At 36.5% G+C, this 11495-nt stretch overlaps 1 protein-coding gene across 1 annotated transcript in view; it reads left to right on the top strand.

Annotated features, from left to right (window-relative positions):
• Positions 1-7999, top strand: part of LOC127866468 (uncharacterized) — a 9957-nt gene extending 1958 nt beyond the window's left edge. Inside the window, exons 2-4 of the mRNA XM_052406989.1 lie at positions 5002-5556; positions 5926-6135; positions 6927-7999. Of these exons, the coding sequence (XP_052262949.1) occupies positions 5002-5556; positions 5926-6135; positions 6927-7300 (1139 nt within the window). The 3' untranslated portion in view covers positions 7301-7999. The remainder of the gene's footprint in view (positions 1-5001; positions 5557-5925; positions 6136-6926) is intronic.
• The last annotated feature ends 3496 nt before the right edge of the window (positions 8000-11495 follow it).

The following is an 11495-nucleotide window of genomic DNA, read 5'->3' as shown; positions in this document are numbered from 1 at the left end:
CGACTATTATATATGAAATAAATATAGTGGAGCTATCCAACTCATCCCGGCGTCGGCGTTAGCGTTAGCGTGAGCGTGCAAATGTTAAAGTTTGCGTACCACCCCAAATATTTCCTATGTCCCTTGACATATTGCTTTCATATTTTGCATACTTCTTTACCATTATAACCCCTACCTATAAACAAAAGCAGACAAATGTATCAAGCATTTTGTAAGAATTATGGCCCTTTTTCCACTTAGAATATGCATATTATTGATAACTCTATGTTAAAGTTTGCGTACCACCTCAAATGTTTTCAATGTCCCTTGACATATTGCTTTTATATTTTGCATACTTCTTTACCAACATTACCACAACCTATAAACAAGAGCAGACAACTGTATCAAGCATTTTGTAAGAATTATGGCCCTTTTTTCACTTTGATTTTCTATGTTAAAGTTTGCGTACCACCTCAAATATTTCCTATGTCCCTTGACATATTGCTTTCATATTGTGCATACTTCTTTACCAACATGACCCCAACCTATAAACAAGAGCAGACAACTGTATCAAGCATTTTGTAGGAATTATGGCACTTTTTTGTCTTTGTAACTTTGAGCATTTTGTTAAATTTTGTGTTTAGATCCACTTTACTTCTTAAGTATTTAGGCTATTTCTTTCAAACTTCAAATACTTTCTTACTATCATGATGTTACTGTACCTGGCAAGTTGAATTTGACCTTGACCTTTGACCTTTGAATGACATTGACTCTCAAGGTCAAATTAATATATTTTGCTTAAATTGCCAGAACTTCCTTATTTAAGATAAGATTTGATTCATACTTTGACAACACTTACTTGACATACCACAATGGACTCCACCAATGGACTCCACCCAAACTATCCCCTTCCCACATTTTTAACCAGGTTTTCCGAAGGAAAAACTGGTTATTAGATTGGCGAATGCGGGCGGGCTGGCTGGCTGGCGGGCTGGCGGGCTGGCGGGCGGGCGGAACAAGCTTGTCCGGGCCATAACTATGTCGTTCATTGTCAGATTTTAAAATCATTTGGCACATTTGTTCACCATCACTGGACGGTGTGTCGCGCGAAATAATTACGTCGATATCTCCAAGGTCAAGGTCACACTTTGAGTTCAAAGGTCAAAAACGGCCATAAATGAGCTTGTCCTGGCCATAACTATGTCATTCATTGTGAGATTTTAAAATCATTTGGCACATTTGTTCACCATCATGGGACGGTGTGTCGCACGAAAGAATCACGTCAATATCTCCAATGTCAAGGTCGCCACGACTAAAAATATATTTTTTTTTTAAACAAACTTACAAAGGGGGTTAATTTTGTTTGTTCATTTCAAAAGTTCAGTTTGAGTTTTCTCCCTTTATCAGATTTTTTTTTCACAATGAAAACCTGGTTTTGTGACAATTTTGTCCCTTGTTTTTCTTTTTTTCTTTTTTTTGAAAGATCAACTATTAAAAGACCACACACCCACATTATACTCCCTCTCCATGATGGCTTACGTTATACTGTCAAGCACTCAAATAATCGAGCGCGCTGTCCTCTGACAGCTCTTGTTTTTACTGAAAGTATGTATAATATTATATTTTTATATTGAAGTCAAATTACAATATTTAACCTTCGAATAATGGGAAAGTTGCTCTCACTTTGTCGACGTTTTAATCGTACGTTGAAGTTACTGTACAACTTTCTATTGTTTAGGCCAAGTGAGGTGATCACTATTGATCTATTGATCCGCTTTACTTCGCGCAGTGTAATTTTTAATCAGTTTTTGGTGCACCCGTTCTTCTTAAACAACATAACTGGTAACTGCACTTGGCTGTAATTTAAATCCGGGATTACTTCACTTGCGATTTTTGCCACATAAAACATTAGTTGAAGATATCGAATTAGTTTTGGTAAAACAATTATATTATCAAACAGTTGTAAAATGGGACAGAATGGATAACGGCTTCAAATGTCAAAATGATGTATACAGCCACGGCTGCAGTACTTTTGGTTCAAGGGGGAAGAATATTTAACCATTATCACTCGTTCGAAAAACAAAACTAATTGCGCAGAAAGTGTAATAGCGAAACATCGACACACACTTTTATTATCACGCCCATAGAACCAACTTACATTTAACCTTCACTAAAGACCAAAGTAAAAACATTCAAATGATGTTGAATTAGTGTAAAAAATGTCGCATGGTTTTGATTTTTTTTATAATTACGTTTGCCATAAAAAGCGAAAGACGGATGAGATTGACCCTATCAAACATTTTATATTGGTCCGTGATAGGTCCGATATCGATTTTTACATCGGCCTGATATCGGGTTTAACATATGCTCGAGATCATATACAACATTGCTTGGTGTCGGCCAGAATAAGGACGTGATTACACCTACATTTTCTCGTTTCAACATCAGCTTCCTCTGCACATTGCGATTAAATGAGTCATGTTCTGAGAAAACTGGGCATAATGCATGTGCGTAAAGTGTCGTCAGGGACGACACTTTCCGCTTTTATGTCATTTTCCGTTTAAATGAAGTATCTTCTTAGTAAAAATCCAATTAAGGCGGAAAGTGTCGTCCCTGATTAGCCTGTGCGGACTGCATAGGCTAATCTGGGACGACACTTTACGCACATGCATTATGCCCAGTTTTCTCAGAACGCGACTCAAATGTTGTGAACATTCATTGCTTTAATATCCGCTTATCATATTAAAATGTGATTCTACCATTCTAAAGAATGCTTTTTCATTTCCTTTAATAGCTTTTCATATTATGATTTAGTATTAACAGGACTATTGCCAAGCAATATATGTCCCCTACCGGCTCCACCATTGTCAGAAATTCCACCATTGTCAGATTTTTTAAACATATATTTGTTTCAATAGCAACCAGAATTTTTTACATAAGAAGAAAATGAAATGACTTGCATAATGTCCATACAGCCATCTATCCATATTTCAAGTTTCATGAAAAAATATGAAGAACTTTTAAAAATATCGCAGGATCCAGAAAACCACCATTTTTAGCAGTATTAATAGTCTATTTGTTGCCATAGCAACCTGAATTTTTGACGTAGGAACAATATGTATAGACGTGCATAATGTACATATTGCTGTCTATCCGTGTTTCAAGTTTCATAAAAAAATATGAAGAACTTTTAAAGTTATCGCAGGATCCAGAAAAGTGTGACAGACAGACAGACAGACAGACAGACAGACAGACAGACAGACAGACAGACAGACAGACAGACAGACAGACAGACAGACAGACAGACAGACAGACAGACAGACAGACTCACAGAGCGAAAACCATAAGTCCCCTCCGGTGAAACCGGTAGGGGACAATAATAACATACATATACAAATTACAGGATGAATTTCACAAGATAAGGCAAAACTATAGAAGATATATCCTGATTATCAGTTACGGTATCAGCGTGTTTTCTCACGAAGTCGATCGGTCATGGTCCCATGTGTGATACAGCCTGCTAATTAATTAGTGATGGGCTCGACAGTGTATCTAAATGTCCAGTAAATATGAATGAGAATGAATCAATGAACAAGCATCAACAAAAGAGTCATATTTCGTGCCGATATGATACATGTTGCATGTCTCACCAGACATCAGACCGATGCAAGATCAATAATTGAATGCGTGTTTTTTCTCTTGAATATAACTTCTTAGGAATGAAACAACATGGGATGATTGAACACGAATGTCCCCTCCACACATGAGGTTGTATTAACGAATATAGTTGTGAGGATATTTGCCTTTGTCAGGAAACCACTTATGTAAACCCCTTATCCAATCGCAATCGGGTTGGAATGGTCAAGACAGACTGACGTACACAAATCAATGTCTAAAAAAAGGTTAACAAATATCACAACTACACTATTTCACTGAACGTTAAATCGTAAACACTATAACAATACAAGACCTAGGACTTGTTTAGATTGATTTGCATTCAGTACATTGAGGAAGGATTACATCGTGCTTTCCATGTTAAACTTTACAGTCCTTTGTTTGATTTGATTTTGATGTTCAGGTGCGATCACTACAATGAAACATTGCCGATTCATCATTTATATTATTTCCAATATAACATTTTAGAATAGTCGTGTTACTTACTGTGCATCCTATTCCATTTACTTTCTATTTTGTGATTTCTGAGAAACTTCCGATATCTGAGTTTTTTCTCTGCACCATTATTGTATGTTTAACTACATAAAAGTTGTTATATCAACGAAAGTGAGCAATCTATGGGAAGTGATGTACTGCACACAAATAATTACATGTATGTTAACTTTTAACTTACAGTTAATGTATTAACTTCAAAAATTCATCTTATCAAACAATTGTCATTAAAGCAAATGTGCGTGATTGAAAAAAGTAGAAACTTGTCGAATTTCTTTTTTTGTGGGTGGAAGGGGAGGGGGCGTACGCCGTTTAATGTGTTCTTTAAACGGATTTGCGCACTTTTTTGTCACATAGTGCCAAAGATATATTACTAAAGTTAGTATTAATTTATGTTTGTTTTGCATCAAGTAAAATATTGTGTATCCCTAATACAAATAGATATGCAAACAGACACCAAATGTTAACATCAAACTAGACTAGAAGAACGCACCAAGTAATGGCCGATTGCTCGTTTCACTATTTAATAATGTCTCGGGTAACATGCAACCCATAAATTGTCGTATGATCTCATGTAAATGACCGGCTAACGTCCATATACCGTACGTCCGTTACATTGTACATTTGTTAATAAACATATTAAATTATATATATTTTTAAATCAAAATATGTGATCAGGTCACTTTAAAATCCTACCATGCTATACACATGGTATATTATTTATGTATTTAATCATAAACTGAGTCGTGTGAACGTAAAAAAGGATGCGCTATTAAATTAAATACTATTGATAACAATGTTATAAGTATTCATCAAACCTTCAAACGCAATAATACTGAAAATCTACTGTTTCAGGTGTGACCCCGCACGTGCCATTAAGGCAGCTACCTTCGCCTCATTGTATCCACGTATGGCACGTGACCACGTGCACATTACTGTTCAGTGCCACATGTTTCCTCGCTATTTGCTCAGTGACGTCACATTGGCTATACATGAAGTGCACGAGCGATTCTCGAGGCACCGGATTAACGCTGCCGCCAACACCCGAGACCCGCGCCATCAACGGGAACGCCGACCAGGTGATGAATCGGGGTTTAAAACGTGAAACATACATCGACGACGTTAATCAAACTGTTTCGGAGTTGTCGTTCTTTGGTATACATTCCCAGGGTCAAGGTGGCGTTGCAGCGGCGGCCGCCTGGGCCAGGTATGAAACTGACCCGAATATGACGGATGGTTTGGGGAGCCTGGAAATCCACAACTACGCTCTGTGGTACGTGAAGATCTGCAACTCGAGCGAGTGCTCCGTGTGGAGCTACACCAGTCTTCACGCCGAGCGAACCCGGCTAAGCCACCCGCTGTACGGGCGGCACGAGGCAACCGGGGACCTTGTATCAGAGTTGGACTTACGTATGTATCCCCATTTAACAATATTATTACATTGATGTTTGCTCTCTTGCTTATTACAACCATATACAGTTAATTAGTACATTTGAAATGGATGTTTTTGAACCCCTTCCCACCACCAAACCCTTTGAACGACAATGACTACATGGCATATGATATAATTTCTTGGACCGTTATTAAAATAGCTAATGCTACTGAAACTGGTCTGACTATGTTGACTCCGTAAAATCGAAATACTCTCATTTTGTGGTATGGCATTTGACATTTCTTAGAATCACTTATGATAATTGAAAGACATGTTGAAGCATATGCGAAGATATTTATTTAACATGAAAACTTCGAGAGATAAAATAATTGTAAACTGCATTTCAGGCATGAGTAAAGACAAAATTATCGGTACAGAGATAGAGGTCACCCTATCGATTATCCTGCTGGTAATTGCTTTTGGGATTATGTTGATTGCCACTCGGAGGTCGCGGCGTTTGCAGCGTCGACGTCAGCACGACGGTGAAAAACATCAGACACCGAGACACGCGCTAGTCTGCATGCAGTGCACGTCACTGCTGGCGCAAATTGTTGCAGGCATGTATTTTGTCGCTCGGTTCATGGAACGTGTCCAACACATCGTATTTACATTATGTTGACTTATAGTAACAAATAAATGTAATTAAATCAAAGCGTCAAGCGCTAAAAGGTCACATCAAGATAGCAATGTTAAGACAACTTAAAACAATATATGAATACAACTTATTTATACCTGTCTGCTGATAGCAAGATTATTTCGCGGTTCTGACTGCCCTGTGTTCAGTTATATCCCCTGATATTGAAGGCAGTGCGGCAGTGGACAGGGGACGTCACTGTGCAATACAGGAACACTGAGAATAACGGGTTACTGCCCTCTCGTTCTGTAATAGCTTATATGCTTCGAGTGAAGAATGGCTAGGCTCGCAAAGCCGTTGTTTTATTCGCGTCGAGCATAATATATTACACATCGATAGGGAGAAACGTCCCCATTTTAATAAAAATAATATATTAAATCTCTAAAGCAAAGCAAAAATATGGTAAATAAAAAAAATGTATATCGTTTCATCAAATGTATTACCTTTTTGGTCTTCAGTAGCTATGAAATTTCATTTTTTCCCTTAAAATGGTGACGTAGATGTATAAAACATGTTTATGATTTGTTATCGCCGCAATCTAAGTGTTAATGCATGTCTTTACCAATATGCAATTTTGTGAATCGACGAGAAATGATCCGGGGTTTACAAACATAAAATGATTAGCCATCAGTGACAAGTGTGTCTTCCTTCGTTTTTCCCACCATAATTGCATAATTTATGTGCATGTTCTAGACTTTTAAATCGCATTTTCAGCCGTGTGCATCTTCATACCACTTGAGCGATTTGCAGAAATCAACTTCAAACTCTCTTCCATTTCAAATCATACGAACTGCAACATTTCCACGCCATACAGCCTGTTTCTTCTAGGAGGAAGTGGAATGTGCGCCATATTGGCGGCCATCTTTAACGTGAGAATTATTTATCTCCGCGTCTCGAGAGGCTGTATCCATAGAAACGATGACGACACAGGTGACGTCGGTGAGACGCCCGGGCAAATGCTGGTCGGCTTGGTATCTCGAGAGTCGAACGGCTCTCAAACGATTGCCATAGGATACACAGACCCTGTTCGGCCAGGTTACACATTGGTTACTTCAGAGGAATATCCGGTGGAACAATCCAAGCCATAGAAGAGATGTAGTTTTCTACTGTTGACATGCATTTTTGCAGTGGCTCAATGACAAGGTTGTTGTCAAACCGGAACAAAAGCACTATACGCACAGTATACCACGAACAAATAATTTATGCATTGACGCGCATTCATTTATCACAAATGAAAGACATTATACATTGTGATACTAGTACCTATTGTTGAACTGTTGTCGTGCACATCTAGTCGATGGCATCAGCTCGCAACTGATGAAAAAAGAATGCCAAAGGCATTAAAATCTTCAAACAAATAGAGACTGTTAATGTTGAATTGTTGAGTTCGAACTGCTTGACGAGTCAACTTAAGGTGCGTTTAACGAGTCAGTTATTCTCAAAATATAATCTAGTCGTAGTTTCCGTGGTCCATCCTTTCAATTCACCCAGTTCACATTATTGCATATATAGAGTTATATCGCACTATTTTATAAACTACGTCGAACTTACGTCGCCTTAAAATTATAACTTCATGTTACACATTTATCACCAAAAGTGTCCGGACTTTCATTGCAATTCATTTTGTTATTATTTTACGTTTCTCCCAATGTGTTCTCATTAATGTTTTTTATAACTGTAACTGGCTTTTCGTGTATGTTCGACCATAAGGAACATATGCAAGCTACATGTATTTTATTTTGTATGTACCATTTTTGTTGACATTCAAAATAAAGTCTGAAAATATCTGTGTTTATATGTTGAGCTTCCACCACCATGACAACGAGTCATGCTTGTATATTAAAATGTGATCTCATTGCTTAACTTGGTAGTTCTTTAAACCTCCACGAAGAGATTCTGTAAAATCCATGTTGCCAATATACAACACGTGATGATTGCTGATTCAAATATTACTATTCATGCTATATAATTTAAAATCTTTATTTTCCATTTTGCTGTTCATGTCTGACTGATAATCATACAATAATATATACAGGTTACAAATGTATCATAACAAAATACACTGATTTCAGTAAATTGAGAACAGTTACAAACCGATAATCCTTTCAGATCTGTCAGGATTTGACCTGTGTTAAGTTAAGGTTCAATGTACATACAAATTGAAAGTTTGCAGCATGAAGAGAATTAAATAATACACACGCGATACAGTCAACTGCCTCAACCATCTTGGAATATAAAGGGAGGCCAATCGTATTCGCTTTATTACAAACTCCATGCGGAGTTGTCTATCAATGCTCTCACATACATTCTCTGCCATCACAAGAACATCCTACTAGATTAGGTAGGATTTTTTAAGGATTATATTATGAAAATAGTATCATTTTCTTTTATATTTTGAAATCAGTGTATAAATTTAGGTTCATAATAAAACATAAATTACCAATATTGAAAAAGGTAATAATAACACAGGGAAAATTATTGTACCAGGTTGCTCGGCTATCATCACGTGGTTGATTATGAAGGCCGGGATTCGATCCAGCTATGCTGGTTTCAGGCAAATAAAGCCAGAGACTGGCTTTATTAGTTACATTGTCAAAGTTTTCACTAACTGGTTATGGCCAACATGCAACTCTTATCCAGCCATGAATACATGATATTCTTTGAAAACGGGATTTAATGAGTGTGTGTTTAAAGTTTCGTTCCCGATTAGCCAGTGCAATTACATTTGTGATCTTCACTTTCTATGAAGGTGCCTGTCCATAGAGAATGCGTGTTGGGTCCGTCATTGGTATTGGATAATGACAAAGGTGCGGATGAGGACTATTGATGCTTATATTGTCGGTAGTGATGATGACCGTTATAATACCAGAGATTTTGATGAGACAGTTGACTCGACGATGATAGTTGTGGTAATGATGCTTATGGTGGTGGTGATAATGATTATAACCGGTAGATATCTTATGAAGTTGTCAACTTCTCATTGCACAAATTAGAATCTCCTTGCATTCTTTTTCAGATACTTAACAAACCATTTCGGAGTGTGTTTTTTATTTGACCATCATCGCGATATATTCCCGCAGGTTATCAATACAATATCAATGCGAATGTGTCTGGTACTTAATCATATATGGAATTTCGTTTTAAAGATTGCACATTATGTTTGGAATAGAAAAACATGAACTTATGATAAGCAATACATATAGGCCGTGCTCTGTGAACATCGGGGTTTAATGCATGTGCGTTAAGTTTTCGCACAGGCTAATCAGGGACGACACTTTTCGCTTTTAGTATATTTTTCGTTTCAAAAATGTCTCCTCTTAGCAAAAATCAAGTTTAGGCGTTACGTGTTGCCTTAATAAGCCTGTGCGGACTGCACAGACTAATCTGGGACGACACTTTACGCACATGCATTAAACCCCCTTTCCACAAAGCACGAACCCTATATTGGTAATATGCGCTTTTGCCAAATTATCGATGGCGCTTTAAAATATGTATATGATATTTGTTGAATTGAGAGGAATATCTATTTTAATTCACGAGTGATCATAGAAAATGATATTTTACGAGTGGCGCAGCCTCGAGTGAAAATAAATTTGTCTATGATCCACGAGTGAATTAAAATCGATGTTCCACCAAATCCAACAGATTTTCTTTTTATTTTATGCTTACAAATGATTATTTTTAAGGGGTTGCCATCCCGGATAATATAATTCCCCGTTTGGCGCCTCCATGTTTTTTAAAAGGAAGCTCATACGAATGTTTTTCTAAACATCAATCCAAAGTAGTCGCCCTTGGTAAAATTGCCTTTAATTGGGGGTCACAATGAGGAAACCAAAGCTATCTAAAATAGTTCCAGTAAAGCACTGAAAATTATCGATAACTTTCACTGTTATTTTTCACTGTTTGAAATAGTGAAATATCAGTTTCAAATCTCTGATATTTCTCTATAAACCATCGGAAAGCATTTAATAAATGTTGTATATTTTCTATTTCGGTTAATGATTATCAATATAATTCCTTTTTTTTTAATTTTCTAAGTTATTAAATATAGATGTCCGGCCTTGCTCTGCCGTGTGTTATTATCTAAGTATAACGACAACAACAGAACTTTCCAGATCATTCAATTGCTTCGCGTTGCAATGCTTTATAATTTTCAGGTTTTTATATCGTAAAAAGGTGCATGGATATTTTAGAGGACGGCAAATGTTCAATTTTACTGTTTCCTCACAAAAATCATAACTACAACGAAAATTTGCAAATCTGAAACCAAAAAAAATATTTGGTCAATTTGCCAAAACGGGAAAAGGCCCATTTAATATTGACCTCGCCCCACAAAGAATAACACATACGGTGAAAAGCTCGGCATGTGCTATTAAGCTCAAAACGCAAATAGACATAACTTAAAAAATACTGCGCATACATGTGGATAGAAATTCCCGATGCTATGGTTGATGACAAATTATTTTTAAAGATTGATCTGAAAAACATGTAATTTTGATGTGCAGAGCAAGACATTTAACAAGAAAATTCAGGTGAAAAGCACAACACTTACAAATCTATTGAGATACAAAGAATGTTGCATGTGATTTTTCCGTATGAACTTAGAACGTATAACGTTTAAAAATACGCGCTGCATTCAGTTGAATTTTATCTAATAACTATTTTTCATCATATGCCCAACTAATACAGACTATATTCGAATATAGGTCTTAATTATTAATGGAATATTTGATTAACAGTTTCACGCTTAAGTTGCTTTTAGCAAGCGCATATACCAAATATATTAAGTAGCCGATTTTGCGATATTTTTTAATGTGTTTGTAACAAAAGCCATCTTCGCTGAGAGTAAAACCGAGATTCTTGTGTCCTTTCACAATGTGTACAATGTGAAATCCATTAAAATATTTAAAATTCAAACGTTGTTCAAAATGCCATAAACGGACCTCACAAAAACATTCCCATCTTTAAAGAAGAACCTTTCATGAAAAACATGCTACACATGAAAATCAGAACACTTGTAGTATACGATATGTTTAACCTGGCTTCTATCTATGTTAACCTATCATTAGACACTATCAATTAGGAAAATCGATGACATTGATGAAAACATTAAGAAACGTAAATTATCCAAACAAAATGAACGCCAGGGTTAAAAAACAATAACTATAAAGTAACTGTTTATATTAAAAAAATGTATCAAATATTTTCTTCACAGTTGGGATAATTAAGACTAAGAGCTTAATTTTACAATTTTACAAGAAATGTATACGCTTATATCAATTG

Source organism: Dreissena polymorpha, chromosome 2, assembly GCF_020536995.1.
Source record: "Dreissena polymorpha isolate Duluth1 chromosome 2, UMN_Dpol_1.0, whole genome shotgun sequence".
Lineage (NCBI taxonomy): Eukaryota > Metazoa > Mollusca > Bivalvia > Myida > Dreissenidae > Dreissena > Dreissena polymorpha.
This window is presented reverse-complemented; position numbering and strand designations above follow the sequence as displayed.